The 19,413-nt window shown below is 24.0% G+C and overlaps 2 protein-coding genes across 5 annotated transcripts in view; both read right to left on the bottom strand.

Annotated features, from left to right (window-relative positions):
• Window positions 1-4,881: 4,881 nt before the first annotated feature.
• Window positions 4,882-9,387, bottom strand: LOC119670106. 2 transcript variants are annotated; one of them, XM_038080224.1, is made up of 4 exons: window positions 9,341-9,387; window positions 9,151-9,234; window positions 8,307-8,520; window positions 4,882-5,299 (listed from the first exon to the last, which is right to left on the bottom strand). In XM_038080224.1, exons 3-4 carry the CDS (start codon window positions 8,489-8,491, stop codon window positions 4,933-4,935), a joined length of 552 nt encoding a protein of 183 aa, XP_037936152.1. In that variant the 5' UTR covers window positions 8,492-8,520; window positions 9,151-9,234; window positions 9,341-9,387; the 3' UTR covers window positions 4,882-4,932. The 2 variants fall into 2 exon arrangements, with proteins under 2 accessions (XP_037936152.1, XP_037936153.1); XM_038080225.1 differs by lacking the exons at window positions 8,307-8,520; window positions 9,151-9,234; window positions 9,341-9,387 and adding exons at window positions 5,951-6,097; window positions 6,545-6,583.
• Window positions 9,388-13,842: 4,455 nt separating this feature from the next.
• Window positions 13,843-19,413, bottom strand: part of LOC119673006 (protein encore) — a gene marked incomplete at its 5' end in the record, with an annotated part of 30,819 nt that continues 25,248 nt past the window's right edge. For all 3 annotated transcript variants that reach the window (XR_005251979.1, XR_005251980.1, XR_005251981.1), the window contains 1 exon segment: window positions 13,843-14,013.

Raw genomic sequence — 19,413 nt, 5'->3', positions numbered from 1 at the left:
TTACTTATGCCTTCTAGATTTTTCAAAAGCATTTGATCGAGTTGATCACGCTTTGCTCTGTAAAAAGCTCATAAATAAGTTCCACTTCTCCAGTTTAGCTTCTAAATTTATTTTTAGTTATTTAACTGAGAGATCTCAGTCAGTAGTTACTGATAATAAATTTTCAAATTTTAAACTTCTGTTTTCTGGGGTTCCTCAAGGATCGATTCTTGGGCCATTGCTATTTTCGATCTATATTAATGACGTTTTCTCAGTATGTCAATTTTCGAGGCTACATGGATATGCCGATGATATACAAATGTATTATTCGTGTCGGAGTGATAATTTAAATGACATTGTCACAAAGATCAATATAGATTTAACATGCATACATCGCTGGGCGGTTGAAAACAATATGCTGCTAAATGCAGATAAAACCATCATATTGCCGCTTAGTAGGTCTGAATTAAACTTAGACGAATTACCATCGGTAGCTATTGGAAACTCAATTATTAAATATAGTGCATCAGTTAAATGTCTAGGATTTAATTTGAATTCAAAGCTACATGCCTCTGATCATATCAATCATGTCGTTAGGAAATCATATATTTGCTTCAGATATTTGAATTTATCTGCTAAGTATACCCCTGTCCATGTCCGTGGCTTATTGGTCAGACAACTAATATTGCCTATAATTACTTATGCCGCGTTGGTGTACAGCAAACTGGACTACGAGTCCCTTGCTAAACTGAGAACAGTAGTAAACTGTTGTACTAGATACGTCTACGGCCTTAAACGTTTTGATCATCTAACAGTTTATAGAAACGCTATACTGGGTTGTGACATTGAGCAGTATTTAAATATTCGAATCTGCCTATTTCTGTTCCAATTAAAAACTTCTAAATATCCTGAGTACCTTTATAATTGCTTGCAGCCTATGCGTTCCACAAGATCTCTCCTTTTCATAATTCCAAGATTTAATTTTGTTGCTACCACTAGGTTTTTCTTTATTCATTCAATTCGATTATGGAACGCTTTGCCAAGTTCAACCCGAAATGCATGTGATTTAAGAGTTTTTAAAAAGTTATTGTTAACTGAACTTATTTGATTTATTATTTTTATTTTAAATTAAATGTTAATATTAGTTTAATTTTTATACTTCCTTTATATCATATAATAATATCCAATTTGAAATTATAGCAAAATTGTATTTTTTAACTCAATTTTATTATTTTCTACTATTTGTAATTTTCAAAATAAATTGTACTTGAATAAATATCTTGTTAGCTTTTAAGTTAGTTTTTAAGATAGTGCAATAAAAAGCATGTACTTAATGCACTTAATATTATAAATAAATAAAATAAAATAAAATATAGCAGAAAAATATAAAACAAAATTATTTTATATATGATACATTCTGAGAATTTTAAATACAATACCCAAAAAGAAAAAAGAAACTACCCACAAAGTATTGAGTATTGTACAGTAAAATATTATATATGATTTAATATAATAAATAATATATCAAAAGATAGTTATAGTAATTGTGTGTAGTTAATATAATTGTGTGGTTTTTAATATGTACACATATTTTTACAAAATATTATTCATATAAAAAATATTGAATATTTCAACGAACTGACTAGAAACCACATGTTTTTAGTTGTCATCAAGACGTTTTTTTGAACCAGCATTTGTATAAGTCGGTGGGCCGAAATTCTCATCACCTATTGGGAATACTACAGGCATTTGTTCTAACATTAACAACCCAACAGCAGCGTCCAGTTCATCTTGTGTATAATCAGTTACTCTAGAAATGGAAATAAAAGATTGTATATTTAAAATTAATTAAAATATATAATTTCTATATAAAAATGAAATTTTGTTATACTTAAAATTTTACTATTTTATTTCTTTAAAAAACATTTAAAGTCTTTTTACCAATTTGATATTTTACAAAAGATTTTTTGCAGATACATTTTTATAGTGAGTTAAAAATAAATTCTGGAAAACTTTGAAGGATCACATTTTATGCCACAAATAAAGTTTTACGAATGTGATATAGAGAAAGAATGTCTTAAAATCAACAAATGATTGTTTAGTTATATGATTTAAGATCCATATTTTTCGTGATATATGTTTGGGCGCTCGATTAACACCCAATAGTCGATCAGAATAATCTATTCTTTGACATGCTTCCTCCAAAGGCGTAGTGTAGCTTAATAGTGCTTAATCGAAAGGCTTAAAAACTGAAGCAATTAACAATACAACAGACAAACTAACTTATAGACAGACAAACATTGACAATTTAATTCATCTCGCCAGACATGTCCATACATGTCTGGCAAACTTACTGTAAGGATACAGTACTTATTAGTTGGAATGAATAATGTTATACTTAATACATTTTGATTCGAATAATTTTCTTTCAGACTTACTCTTTATGTTCAAGAGGTGGGCCAAGTACTACTGGGGTCTTTAACCGTCTCAGGCTTTCCAAAGTGTTTTTCTCATTACTGTTACTGCGAAAATGAAAAAAACCATAAACAATAATCATATATTCAGTTTCTACATAACAAAAATCTTAATTATTTTCTTAAATAATAGATAATTTTTAATTAAAATAATTTTTTAAAAAACTTACTCTGCGCCTTCTTCCATTGCGGAAAGATTTTGTGAATAAAAGAAAGAACAAAAAGTTTTGGGAACAAAACAAAATAAAAATTTCTGTTCCTAAAAATTTATTTTTATTTCCAGTGTTCCAAAATGTCTTTTTTTTTGTAGAGATCATTTTTAACGTTTATTGATGGACTATTTTAATTTGTAGTAAAATAATAGTTAACGATATAAAAATCTGCACGGGAATATTGAAAAAAATTTAAGTAAGCTTTTATTATAATCAGTATTAAAATCTTATTGAAGAGATTGTACATTTATATTGACCCAACACATCCAACACTCTTGTTAGCATAACAAGCATAACCAACCGCAGAGTCATTTAATCAAATGAACTACCAAAGTTCATAGTTATATAGCATGTACCTCAAATGACTGATATGGGTCAAAAATCACAATTGCAAAGCAAATGACTGATTTTTGCATACAAAATCTTATATGCGCAAATGGGATCCACACTCGCGGAATGGAGCTCATTTTGCATAAATGAGTTCCAACGAGTTTTAAATGAGTTCCAAATTAAATCAACAGGCTCGTTGACAAATCAGCTGTTTGAAATGAGAATAAATGAATAACAGCGAATGTAAAGACTCTTAAATGACTGATTTCAAATGATTCATTTGCGGTCAGTGTAAACGCCATATTAAGTTGTTACTTTAACTCGACTTTAAAAAAAACAAAAAGCAGTAGACAAACAATTACCAAAACTTTGGTGAGCACGCCAACATGTTGGTTGTGTGTCATTCAAACGTGCACACTATCATTTTTGAATGTCATTCTTAGATTTTCTCTATTGAATGACACTCAAAAATGATAGCCTGTACAACGCTTTAAGGTGAAAAATGTCAAATGTAACCCACAAAAAAAATTTGCCACAAAGAAAACTACTAACTTTGAAATATGTGTCATATGTTTTGTATGCAAAATGCATTCAAACAACAGCTGAGCTGTAAACAAAGACACTAAGGAAGTAAGTATTTAATAAAATCTTTGTTTTTATCAATTGAATATGTAATTGATATATAAAATGTATATAAATGATAAATATATTAATTATATATTTAATTTATATTTAATAATTATATTATTAGCGATTTATGAAAACAGGCTGTGTTGCTTACTGTCATTTTTTCTCCAAAACGTATTAAAATTGTAAAATCCTAAAAGGCGCAAATTCTAAAATTTATTACTAATCAACACTCTTTTGCCTTAGTGTCGAGGCACAAATACACCGGCTCTCATGCCGGAATTTGAATCGACATATTGTTTTACTCATGCCGTACCCGAGACACTCTGCGTTACATGGCCCTAACAGATAGAAGCTGTCTTTAAACTTTCACAAAACTTTCTGACACATAAAATTTGTTTCACATGCAATAAGTAACTTATGTCAATGGAAACAACAAATTTTTGAAGTCATATAAGTAACTTACTAAGTTAGCAGGTAATTCAGATTTTCACGTAAATACTGTTTCAAACTGTACTAACTTAGTATTGGCGTGTGCTAGAAAGGATATATATTGGATAATAAGCAATATATATAACTTTTAAACTATAGACTTTAGCTGATTTTTCAATCAGCTTTTTACGAAAGGAATATTAAGATATTTGAGATTCTATTAAATATTCATCATTATCTTTATTATTATTATATTTCTCAAATTACTTTCTATTGCTTTGTTTATATGAAAGATGTCCTCAATTGCAACTTTATGGTCTTTTGCACTGTAGATTACTGTTGCGACCAATTGATTTTTATAATACAAAGCAAAGCATTTACATTCCCTAAGTAATATTAAGACCGACACATTAAATATGTTTAATGAATTTGAAAGAAAAAACAGTGTTCACACCAACACTTTTATATTACTCAACTTGAAACAAGTCATTAATCAGCTGTTGTATTTATGTCTCTGCTTTAAAAATATTGTGAACAAAGTGTATTTGGTTATTAGTAAGTATTTTGAATCATAGAGTTAATAATTTAGTTAACAAATTTATTTTATTGATTTGTGTCCTTAATTTGCTACAGAAATGAGTTTGTTATTATAACAATTAAAAATAGAAATTAATTTAATCGTAGTGGATTGTTATATTTTGATTAGATTAGACATGTATTGAATTTACTATATATTTTATAAATATATAAAAATATATATAAGAAATTATAGTAAAATGTATATTAATTAAAATTTAATTTTATATTTTATTTTCATATATGGTAAACTTAATCTTATAAACTCTTTTGATTTGATTTTTTAAAGCCACATATTATATTTAGCGAATTGATTTTCGACCTGGTTTAGGGGCTGGTTTGTAGCCTGTTTTCACACCACCTTTTTTGCGACGTCCTTTACGGCCTGATTTGTGTTGTCTTTTACGATTTTCTTTTCCATCTGCTTTGGGTTCTAAGTTCTGTTTTGTCAACACAACTGGCACCTCCTCCTCTGCTTGTTTTATTATAATGTCAGGTAAATCATTTTCTTCTTTAATAGATGTTGATACTTCATCCTGGTTTTCGATTTCTTGAGTTGACAATAAATCTGTAGTAACTTCAGCAAAAACTACTGGTGTTGTTGCCAACATAAGTGAAGCAAAAGCGGCTTCTAACTCATCTTCAGTGTAATCAGTATGTCTATAATTTCTGGAAGAAGAACACATATGAAATCATCAATAAATACTATAATAATAATTATGTTTAATAGATATATAATAAATATAGTTTAAGTAATTTAAAAATTAAACTTAATTAAATTAAAGTTAGTTATGAGGAAAGAGATAGTTTTCTTCATTGAAAGTATTATTTTAATAGAGCAATTTTTTTGGACGGTAGTTAATTGCAACAACAAAATTTTATTAATTAATTTTTGGAAAAGCTTACAGCTGTTTCACGTATTGTCAAATACTTAGCTTCAGTGATCTTTTAACTACGGATGTAACGAAATATATAAATATATTTAAAAATATATATATTAAAAATATATACAAGAAGGTATATTTCTTATATGGCGGGGTTGAACTTGCTAAATTTGCTCAGAGTCAGTGTTCATTAACCAATTGACACAAAGACTTATACGTTTTGAAACTTCATTAACAAATTCATTTGCTGTGTTATATTAGCACCAAAATCATAAAATAGTTTTAGAATAATTAAATTAATTAATATTGTTATTTTAATTGTTCGAGTTTTGTGCTATTCATTTGTAGAGGCATTATTTATTGCATGCTTTTATATGCAATAAATAAATAAATTTTAAACATGTAAATAAAATGTTTAAAAATTATATTGACTTACTCTTTTTCTGCTTCCATTATCTTTAGTATACGTGGACTAGTCAGAAATAATAATATCGGCTTAAAACTCGTTGAAACTTTAAAGTTCTGTGTCCAAAAATATTTTTGAAATTGTTTACTTCAACTTTAATTCGAGAAATTGACCTGACTAAGTACGGAAATTTCAGAATAATTATTTAAAAATATTTTATATATTGATATTTCTGTTTAAAGCGTCTACAAAAGTTACTACAAAATAAAAAAAAACGGCGAAATGTCATAACTTTATATTAAAAACTAAAAAATAATATCTCTCTAGTTTAAATGTTTATTAAATTTTTGAAAAAATCCGTAATGTTTATTACTGCAGCACTGCTATTTACTCAGTATTTTTATTAAATATATTAAATAAATTTTAGTGATCCCGACATTAAAATGAAGACGGCTTTTCATAACTTAAAGAAGTGAATTATTAATGTAGCTTTTAATTATTAAAACTAATTTGTCACAAAATGCAAGCTATTTTATTCACACACTATATATTTTATATTAAAATTTTTTATACAATCTAATAATTTATTTATATTCAATTAGTTTAGAATTTTAAATTATTTACATTTTTATTATTCACTTTCTGATCGCAGCTTTCTTTTTGGCGCCAAATACATTTTTTTAAATGTCAAACTTCCAATGCAGTGACTTTTAAACATTTCTAATTAGATTTGTACTAATTGGACTAGTTTTATGGCATATATATTTTGATTCGATTAATAATAAATACCAGTAAAAATCATATTAAACATTATGTTTAATAAGTAAACTCATTTTGTGTCAAATATCAAATTATCAACAAAATAAATTTAATCTTAATGTAAAAGAAACTTACTTATAATTAATACACCTCTCTTATAGATTTAATTAATTAACTACTATAGTTGCATTATACATCTACATTATATATCTAATTTAGTAAATACTTCAACATATATATAGTTAATTATTTTTTATGAAAATTAACACAAACTATGCTTCTGTATGCAATTTGTAAAACATTATTGGCTCGTATAACAGAAAAGTATTTTACTACTAATAACATTCAAACTGTTGTACTGCGTGCGTTTGTATAACAGTTACTTCCCACTGCATTCAATATAGTTTAACTACAGTGAGTGGTAAAAAAGCACAAACTGTAGGCACCAAGTGTTTCTTCAAGGTTGGTGGAGGCTTATAAGAAAATTCTAATTTTCAATAATAATAATTATTTTAATAATTAAATGTTTTAATGACCAAAAGAAATTTTTTTAAAAATAATTATTTCACGGGCTAATTGGTCAGTTATTAAGTAATATTTTTTTTTTTTTAAAAAAAAAAATAAAAATTTTATTATTTAGTTTTATAAGATTTTTATTGTCCAATATTTCGACTATAATCTATAGTCATCATTGGGAACTATAATTATTTTAAATAATCATTTAATTTTTAAAATTCCTATAGGATTCTAAACTTGTTATCACAAGTATCAAATGTTGTGACTGTTTTTCTAATTATTCAATCTAAGAACAATTTTTTTGTTGTAGTAACGATATAGCAGAAATATATAAAACAAAATTATTTTATATCTGATACATTCAGAATATTCTAAATAAGATAAACAAAAAAACAAAAGATTAACTTATAATATACTTAACATTTAAAAATTATGTTAATGATATAATAACTAATATATCATAAGAAAGTTTTGTATAGCTATAAATATATGCACACTGCTATTATAATACACTTTAATCTTATATGATACTTTTAATATGAAGCCATATATTTACAAAGTATGAATTACGAAAAAATAATATTTTAATGAACTAGAGTAATATTCATTTATGAAATTAAAATTAGAAATCACATATTGAATGGGTTTTTATTTGTCGTCATGGCGTTTTTTTAAACCAACTTTTGAATTAGTTGCTGTGGTGAAGTCCTCATCATCATCTGTTAAAAATATAATGGGCATTTTCCTTAATATCAGTAGACCAGTAGCTGCATCCAGTTCATCTTGTGTATAATCAGTGCATGCGTCAGCTGTTGTTAGTGTTGCAGTTGAAAGCTGCGTTGCTTGATCTATTATTACCGAATTATCTGGCGAAATGTGTTCTCTTCACTACTACAACCCGTCGGTGATGGTGTACTCGTTACGGATTCCGAATGCACCGATTGTGTTTGGGTTTTATATCTAAATATTTTAACTTATTTATATGCTTTCTATAAATTTTTACTAAATATATTTATGTCAGTAAATACCAACTTTACAAATTTCGTTCAATTTATTAACATAGTTGGGTAAAAATTTTATACTAATCAAATGTCTAACGTGCGTTACTCACCCGCTACTTGATGGTGATAAACGCCAAGGTGTATTAGCACTGCCGACAAAATCTTGTTTATTAAAAACACGCCCACTACCACTAACTTTATTTGAATTAATTGAATCGCCAGGTTTTGCGCTAGTCGCTGTGGTGTAGTCCTCATCAGCATCTGTTAAAAATATAATGGGCATTTTCTTTAACATCAGTAGACCAGTAGCTGCATCCAGTTCATCTTGTGTATAATCAGTGATATTAGAAATGGAAATTTAAGATTGTAGAATATGACACTAAAGATACATAATAACGTTTAATTTTTTTTTAAAAATTAACTTTATTCAAACGAAATTTCTTTTTAATCAATGTATGAAATTGATCAATTTCACACTATAGATTTTTGGGTACTCAATTAGTAATCAATAGTCAACCACAATTATTCTCTCATCGACGTACAATCTCAAAAGACGCAGTGCAGAGTTTCTAATAGCTCAAAGATCGGACTAATTAACAATCCAATTGACAAACGAATACTTAGTCAGATAGAATATATAAGTTATGGAACCCGAGCATTTCGATAAGCTCGAAATGTACGAAACTTGAATATATATTTTAAGCTTTAGTATTTAACTTATATTAAGTAGAACTTGTGAATGATTGGAACAATTTCAACAATCATAATTATATTATAGTAATAAACATAATTTATATTTAAACAGACATTGACATTTAATTTTATGTTATGTTAAACAAGTACAAACATGATTGGCAAACTTACTTTATCCTTATTTATAGCAGATTGAAAGAATAAGGATATAATAAGGATAGTAAATACATTTTAATTTGAATAATATTATTTTATACTTACTTTTTATGTTCAGCAGGTGGACCAAGTCCTACCCGGTTCTTCAATTCCGTTAGAACTTTTATAGCGTTTACCTCAAGACTGAAACTGCGAAAATGAAAATATATTCAATTTCTATAAAAGAGAAAACTATTCTATTTTTAAATAATAAACTCTTTAATATTTATTAAATTTAAATTTTCAAAAAACTTACAAACTTACAAAAGTTCTTAGAAAATGTCAAAACAAAATTTCTTTTAACATTTCCAGTGTTCTAAAACGTTTCTTTTATTAAAGGTATTAAGATTGCTTTTTGTAATACTATTATTAGTAAAAGTTTGACACACATGAGAAGGGATAATGCTTTACTTTAATATATCGAAAATAAAAGTTAACGCTATTTAGATTGAAAAAGTAAAGCAAAATATCTGGATTTGACTTTTAATAGCAAATTTAGTTGTTCTAAAAATATTGGAGAAAAGAAGACCGCATGTAACTAGAAACTTCACATATTAAGACTTTAATGGAAAATTGAACATTTAAAATAATATGTTACTTTAGTAATAAGATTAAAGTGATAAGATCAAGTTTTCTCTATGGTTTGTTTTTAGTAAAGCGGTAAGCTCCACTATTACAGATTTTTGGAACTACCAAAATATTGTACCGATGGGATTATTAAAGATTTGTGGTAGCGAGACCATAAAGACTTAGATTACCAGACTGAAGTGTCTTCGATCAGGCTTACCCAGAATCAGGCTTAATTTTAGTGTGTTCACATTTATTAATTCACTTGATGATATTTCCGACAATGGTTTTGTCCAGGTACTTGCATTTATCAATACTTCTGTTTGGTTCTAATGTGACCAAATTACTATCCATAATTACAAGGAATGTGGTATTAAAGCGGTTTTTTTTACTAATTCAAAAGGATTTGATCGTTCATCCATTTTATCTATCCATCTAAGTATTGAAATTGTTGAATGTAGTGTTTGAGAAAATAATTAATAAAGAAATACTGATAGGAATAAACAGTATATAGAAGAACCAGATTTGCTTTAACTTAAAATTTTTCTTTCCCACTAACACTTGGTATTTTCTTGTTTTTGTATACAACAACACAAACAAAACAGAATCAGTTGCTTATGCAGTCTTTACCGAGAAACAACTTTACCGAGAAATAATTAAAAACTGATGTTCAGGCGTTTGTCATTTTATACCGATTACACGTAGTACTAACACTCCTTTCAGACGGAATATTATAATATGACTGCATATAAAAAAATACGATGTCAAATAAAACATATTTTTTGTATGGAGTTTTATGTCAATTTCTAGTGCGAAACAGATGTTGGTACTAGGGTTTACCAAGCAACATGTGAGAACCCTATTTGTTTGTGCTATCAATTCGTCCAACCTTAACTTTTATGAGAATGAAGTATTTTATTGCCAGTTACTTTCAAACTGTGTTATTGAGCACTATTGAAAAAATTTATTACCAGCATTATAAGGCATACCAAGACCTTTTCTGTTTCTGATCGCCAACAATTGTACTCAGCCACTGATCGTTAATAAGTTTACTCGGCCATTGATATACCGCAACATATTACTTCATTTTGGAAGTATATAGGACCATGTTATACAGGCAGTCATATGATGAATGATCATGACCAAAAGGCATGTTATACAAAGAGTCAAATCCCAATTGTCAATTTCCTACTTTTATTTCTATATTTTGGTGCATTTTTTGTGTACCTATATTTAAAAGATATTTGCTTTTGTGTGAATATAGAACTATAAGATATCTATACAAAAATACACAAATTCAGTCTTAATAGATGCAAATTCTGACATTTGTTATTAAGCAAGACTTTTTTAAACAGCATGACGTGACAGAGAACCTCGTCACCGTGATTGAAATTTCTCTCTTTTTCTTATTCTAAATTTTTTATCTACAATGAAACAACAATAGTGTGATCATGACTATCTGAACTACACGGCACTTAGTATGATCTGATATCATTATGTCAGTTCGTCAGGAAGTAACGGATATCTTATTCTCATCTTGATCACCTTTTGTCTTCTTATGACTTAAGCCCAATTTTACCTTATTCTTTTTGATATGGTTTTGCTTTAACTAAAATTGATTGCTTCTTTCGTCTTCAGATCTTTTTGGTTAGCATTGCATGTGGGTGGACAATGTGTTGCAATGTAATCAAATCACTTTATTTTATAAAAACGTACTGCAAGTTATGGCACTCTAATATGAGTGAAATATTTTCATTTACAGAACTAAGTGTGCTTGAGTTGTAGTTCATGAATACAGAGAACTACACTACCTCTAATAGATATAGAATGGTTGTCAAAATAATTGAATTTGAAAAGATACTCAAACTTTCAACTTTGATATTGACCATCACTATTAGGTTGATTCATCTCTACCTAATGGAGGAGTCGTGCCTTTGGTTCTATTAAATATCGACTTGCACCAATGGGGCGAGGATATTCAACATGGTTTTAGGTAAATTTAAGAAATGTGCTTCATCTGGTTGTATTATATTTGTACAACAAACATATCTTTCATATAACTACATACCCATTTCTGGACGATAATTCTATTGAAAGTTATAACTAGGTTTCAATAGCAGCAATAACTTACAACTGCATTTTCGGTTTATAAGGTCTTGTCTTTGCTACAAATACAACAGAATCTTCTTAGTGTCCATTGATGATTCGATAATATACTCGCTTATTTTCTTACGATAATAAACACTACTTATATAGTCTTGGGTAACACATAATTCCTTTAATACTTACTTGATAATGGCTTGCTTTATGCAATTTAAAGTTGAGATATCCCTCATGTATTCTCAATACTGACGTTTTGTCTTTTTTTTTATATTCGATTACAAGCAAAATATTACTTTTTTGGTTTTTATTTTATTCATTATTTTATACTCAGAGATACAAGTATTGATACTTTGAAGTATTCACATAATTATATACAGTACTTTTGAGAATTGATCATATGAGACACCATCCACTCTTTAAACTATCATATTATCCCTAGTAGTATCTAACTAATGCTGTTCATTTATAAAAAAAATTGAAGAACTTTACTTATAGGAATATCTTACTAGTAATACTACTAATAGTAATATCTAGCTTATGATGTTAAATTATAGGAAAATTGAAAGTCTTTACTAATAGGAATAAAAATCTTTTCAAAGGAATCTATAGCTTTCTGCTTAACTTTCTCAGAAGATAATACTCTCTAGTTATACCGAATTAATTCAAGAGATATTTCTACATCTGTAACTTTTCCTAAATAACGGCATTTTCTTAAGTAATGCTTAAAATGCAACTTACATTACCTTTGTCATAAATGCAACAAAGATCATAAAATTAAAATCTATATATATTTCTTATATCAATTTCTGATATTCTTTTTATTTTGTAATTTAAAAACTGTAGTGTCTGTCATAAGTCTTTTCTATTAAATATATTGCAAATCCTATATATTGCAAATCCTACAACTAGTGATATCATATATTTATATAGATTTGACGAGTGCCTAAATTCAATTTCTGTTAATGATCTTTTGTTCAATTAAGATTTAGCCTTTTTGTCTGAAGAACTTGTACTCAATAATGACTGTAAGCACTTAGGTAAAATATTGTGTTCCCCATTAATAAAAAGTACATTTATTTTAATATAATAATAACATAATATATACTATGTTTTAATATATTTTGACATCATATTGTTACTGCACATGTCCTATTATAATTATACCTATTATAATTGAAGGATTTGGAAATTGATTAGTAACCACAGATATTAATACTAGGTATAGGTTTTCGATGAATAAATTATGTAAGAATTTATTTCTCTGACGATATAAGGAATGCACTCATTTTAAAGATCGTATAATGCTGTGTTCCCCTGAAATAGAATATATAGTCACTCTTCAGCTTAACCTTTTAACGATATATAGATTGTACTGGCTTTAAAAGCTGTGTAATGCTGTGTTCCCCTGAAATAGATTATGTACTCACTCAGCTGAATTTAAGTTACTATAAGTATATTTCAACATCCATCACATTCTTCTGAGGAAATATAGATTGTACTTGTTGTAAAGAGGTTTCAAGGGTTTTGACTCTTAGCTAATATCACTGATGTTTTAATTAACAATAAAAACATTAAAATCAACTATCATTTTAAATTAATTATTAATTAATGTCATTACTTTCATAATATTTTAAATACATAACATCACTCTTGAAAATTGATCAATCATCTCCTAATTAGAAAGAAACGCTCTATTATAAAGCAAAAAAAATTTATATATTTTTTTGTTTTTTACTTATTTAATATATTTATGTATATATAATTTTATATCTCTCTAGTGTATATAAATTAAAATAAATAAATACATTATACTTTGTTTCATTAATAATTTTTTTCCTTTGTTAATTGTTTTTTTTTGTTTTTAATATTATATACCTTAATTATTTTTTATAATTATATTATATTAATAATTTATCATTAAAGTGTTTGGTATTATCTTTTTGTATTTTTTTTTTTTAATTGTTTAAGTTTTGACTTCTCAGATTTTCATTTACGTAGTGTTTTTATCTTTTATATACTGTAATAATTATAATAATAATAATAATTGTACAACATAGTATAACTTTTTATTTTAAAAATTTTATTTCATTTACTTTTAAATTTTATTCAACAAAACAAAAACAAAAATCCTAACAGGATATATAGTAACTTGTCACATTTCTTACTTTTGTCGCTTGTCGTTTTTGAATATTTTACTCTTTTTGACTGACTTCCATCCATTTGTTAATATCTTTTTGACTTTTTTGATCCTTTTCAACACTGTCAATAAAGTTTTTATTTAGTTTTTATTTTTTAATATACGGCTTTTAGTTATATACATGTTTATAATTTGTTTTATGTATGTATAATGTGTAGTTGTAATTCCATTGTTTTTTTTAAGTGCAAGTCAATTATAATGATTTAAGTTGATATCTTTAAGAGAAGTGATGGTATGTTAGAGAAACTTAGGACTATACAATTAGCTAAGAAGCAAATTGCCTCTTGATAGTGTCTAGAGTCAGCAAGTATTTAGGTTTTTGTAGGTCTATCGATCTATCAAAACACAAGAAAAAAATATAAATGAATTGTAATATAATTAAAAATAAAGAATACATATTATGATCGTTTTTGATTAGCAAATCTAGGGTAACTTTTGCACATAAGTTTTACTTTTAGTACAGTTTTCTTTTCCGATTGGTTAATCTCATACAAAAAGTATAACACTTGAGAATAATGTATAACACTCTAGATTTTTGCCAGTTAAATCAATTTTTTTTACAATAAAAGAACAATATTTAAAAATATTATAACAATATCTATAAACAATATATAGGCAATTGAGTAACAAAATTTGAGTCAGATATGACACGACAAGAGCAAATCTAGATTGCACAATCTAGTTTCAAAAAGCAATATAAGTTTGTTAGTAATTTAGATAATATTATTTAATTTATACTATTTTAAAAGTTATTTTATATTTAAAAAAAAATTAAAAAATGTTTGAATTTTAAAACAAGCCAAATTTTAGTTAAAACTTTTTATTTCTTAATTTTTAAATTGTAAAATAAAATTTAAAAAAAGAAAAAAAAAGAAGAGATGTAATTTATGATATAACAAAGTTTAAATTTATATTTTAATAATTATAAAAAACTGACTTTTTATGACATTTAACATACCATTTCTCTTCTCTCACGGCTTTTAGACAACTTTACTGTGTTAATGATAAACTTTAAATTGTTATAATGCTTTACTGCGTTAAAAGTAAAAAAGTTAGAGTAATTTTATAATACATAATTAATATGTTAAAAAAGAAAATATATGTACTATTGTTTGCTTCAAAGTATGTATTTCTGAATGGAGTTTATTTTTATTAACTATTTCAAATCTTATACCATAACTGAATTATAACTGTTATAACCTTACTTATTATTTATTGACATTATTCGGCTTATGAAGTTTTGTTATATTACTACCTGTTTGCTATTTAAAGTGTTTTCTGTTATAGCTTATTTAATTTATTTTCAATTTTGGTTTATGGCCAAATTTCATAAGATTCGTAGTAAGGAGCTTATATCTTGCTTTCTAATTTACTTACTGGTGGTAAGAGAACTGCAGCAAAAGAATAAATTTATTTTTCAAATAAATTGTTCTCATGCTTTAAGTTAAATATTTCTTGCCGTTACTCATTTTTATTCAATATATAATTTTTTTTACATATGTAAATTATTGTATATACATTTAGACTTATTATTTATTTATTAACAGAATCATTTTTCAACTATAAGTATATCATTTAAGTTTGTACAATATTCTGTATTTCGAGGAGACTTATCGCAATGGTTATGGTAATTTAGACATTTAAATTTCAAATTTCGTATAACAGTTATAAAAAGCATTTCAAAAATATTTACGAACTGTTATATGCAACTTTTGGATTTTGCATTTGGTTTATAAGTCCACAAGTCTCACATATACTTAAACACTTTGTTCATATTCGGTAATGATACTTTACTTAAGTTAAAGTTATATAGGTATATATATAATTTCTTATATAAATTTATATAAAAAATGTATATAATTATATTTAAATATACATACTATTTAAATACATATTATTTTATATAATATTATGAAAGGAAATGTATACAAAATTGTTTAAAAAAAAATAAAAAATTAAGTAATGCTTAAGGCAGAGAAGTGTTCAATTGTATCGTATTTTAAAAATCTAGTTGACAAAATTTTAAGCGTTAATTCGGGCATAATTACTATTATTACTAACATATTTTTTCTTTCTAAAGATTTCGTAATAAAGTGATTAAGTGATTGTTACTGAGATTAGCAAAATAAAAGACTAATGAACACTTTTTTAAAGTTTAATAAATATTGCTTTCGTTAATGTCATTTGATTGATTGTTTGTTTGGTGTATAGTAAAGACAATATTGATTATAACAGATCAAAAAATATTAATGTGAAATAATTGAAATACAAAATAATTAAAAAAATACAACCAAACCTACTAAATTGAATTATTTAAAAATATGAACAAAACATATGATATGACGTGAAAAAGCTAATTAATTGCATTAAGAACATTCATCTTATTTCAAAAGTATTAAATTCAAATGCAAAATAAAATTCAAAGCTTTTATAAGAATTAAATAAATGAATAATGGAATTTTTTTTAAAAAAATAATATTTTTCTTTGTTATCAATATTGTCTTTAAAAATGAGTAATACATAATGTACAAAATTTGACGCTTTTGAAAAAAATGTATAATGAATATATATTTTAGTAAAACAGAAATAATAATTCCTATTTAGGTGAAAACGTGAATTTCTAATTTAGACAAAAAAGTACGAGGATTAGAAAAAAAATATAAAAGAAGTAGCAACTAAAAATAAATATACAAAAAAAAAACTACAAATATATAAGAAATTATACAAATATCAAAAAAAAAAAAACAAATTACATATGTATAGATGAAAAGAAAAAACTAAATATATACATACATAAATGTATAAAATGTAACAAATTAGAAACATAATAAAAAAATACAAAAAAAACACAAAACAAAAAAATTTTAAAGATTAGAACACAAAAATATTAATAAAATAAAAAAGAAAAAAATCCAAAAACAAAAGAACCAAAAACAAAATAATAAATTCAAAAAATGTGAATATACACAAAACACAAAAAATAAATAAAAGGACGCAAAATTAAATAATAAAATATAAAAAAATTCAACACAAAATATATATATACAAAATACAAAAAAAATTAAATAAAAAGGCAAAAAATAAATGCATAAAAAATATATAAATACAAAAAAAATAAATAAACAAAAACGACAGAAAAACACACAAGTAACAAAAAAATATAAAATATAAATAAATACAAAATCCAAAAAAAAATATAATAAATGCAAAAAAAAAAATTAAATACAAAGTACAAAAAAATTTAAAAAAATAAATACATAAAAAATTAAAAAAAAAACAAAATATAAATACAAAATACAAAAAAAATTTAAAAAAAAACAAAAAATAAATACTAAATACAAAAAAAATTAAAAAAAAAAATAAACACAAAAATTAAACAAAAAAAAATAAACACAGAAATTAAAAAAAATAAAAATAAACACAAAAATTAAAAAAAAAAAAAATAAACACAAAAATTAAAAAACATAAAAATAAACAGAAAAATTAATAAATAAATACCAAAAAAATTGGTAACTGCAAAACAAATTAAATAATTACAAAATCAAAAAAATAAATACAATAACGTACTAAAAATATCTTACATAAAAAATAAATACAATAACGTACCAAAAATATCTTACATAAAAAAATCTATAAAAAAAATAAATTACAAAAAATATTGTGAACATATTTTAAACAGAAAATCAGAAAATGACATTATTCGAATACCATAAACAGTATTTACTTAAATAAAACAAAATTTTTTTTTTAAACTTCATTGTTATATTGTTAAAAGGATTTATTTTTTTATTTATACATTTTTATTTGCAATTTTTTTATGATTACTTTTATATATATAAAAGTATCATACCATAAGTATTATAACTCATTGAAAATAATATAGATAACTTTATATCACTCCTATTTCTTGCATACTGGCATTTGATTTATATATATGTTATATATAGTATATGCAGATGTATTTCTAAAATCTTCCTATTATATAAATATTTTTTTAATTATCATTTCTTTACTTTATATTATTAAAATTCCAAATTTTAAAAATTAAATTATTATAATGATTTATAATATACATATATAATATATATATATAAAATATAAATATAATATATATATATTATATATATATTATATATATGTATATATATTATATATATATATATATAATATATATATACTATATATTATATATTATATATATATATATATATATATTAATATATAATATAATATATATATATATATATATATATATATAAATAATATATAATAATATAATATATAATATATATAAGAAATAATATATAATATATATATATATATAATATATATATAATATAATATATATATATATATAATATATAATATATATATATATATATATATAGATATATAATATATATAGATATATAATATATATAGATATATAATATATATAGATATATAATATATATAGATATATAATATATAAATATATATAATATAATATGTAATTTATATATTATATTATAATATATAAAATAAAATATATTAACTATATAATTTATTAAATATTATATTATATTTTGCTATATTCCAAAATATGTTTTATTATATTATGTTATATTTCATTGTATTAAAAAAAATATATTATAATAAAATAATTTATTTCATTATATTATATAATTTGATACTTCATTATATTATATTATATTATATTTCATTATATTATATTTCATTATATTATATTACATAATTGTATTGTATTTTATTATATTATATTACATTATATTGTATTATCTTATATTATATTATATATTTTTGAGAACTTTTTATGTATTATTTTATGTAAATCTTTCATATTTTTTATTTTTATTGATTTATTTCATTTTGGATTATTATATTATGTTATTTTAATTTTTCTTTTATTTTATTTTATTCATTTTCATTATCATTTTTAAAGTTATTTGTTAATATAGAATTTTACTTAAGCGGGTTTAAGGTCCGTTAAATTTAATTCTATTGAAATATAGGTCGAAATAATAATTAGGTATTTATTTTGCAACTATCATAATCAAAAAAAAAATATACCAAAAATGATATATAAAAGATAATGTCTTATTTTATTATTTTTATAAAATTGATGTTGTCTGAAATATTTAATTGTTTAAACAAATTTGTGATTGAATAATTTTATTTAAATTTAAGTATATAATTTTTGTTTTATTTAAATAAATTTCTTCATAGTTTCGAATATCAAACTATATAACATAATATAGTTATGAGCTGCTTCTTAAACATTAATATAACTGTTTAATATAATAAATTTAAAAGTATAAGTGACTTAAAACAAATGATGACAAATCAATAAAAGAAACAATTCAGTAAGTTTTATTTAATGAAAATCAAATATTATGATAAAAAAAAACAAAATCTTTAACATTTCAAATTTTTTCGATAACTTAAATATATATCTAATAAAA

The sequence above is a fragment of the Teleopsis dalmanni genome, chromosome 1 (assembly GCF_002237135.1).
Source record: "Teleopsis dalmanni isolate 2A chromosome 1, ASM223713v2, whole genome shotgun sequence".
NCBI classification, from domain to species: domain Eukaryota; kingdom Metazoa; phylum Arthropoda; class Insecta; order Diptera; family Diopsidae; genus Teleopsis; species Teleopsis dalmanni.
Note: the sequence above shows the minus strand (reverse complement) of the source record. Positions and strands in the feature narration are given on the sequence as shown.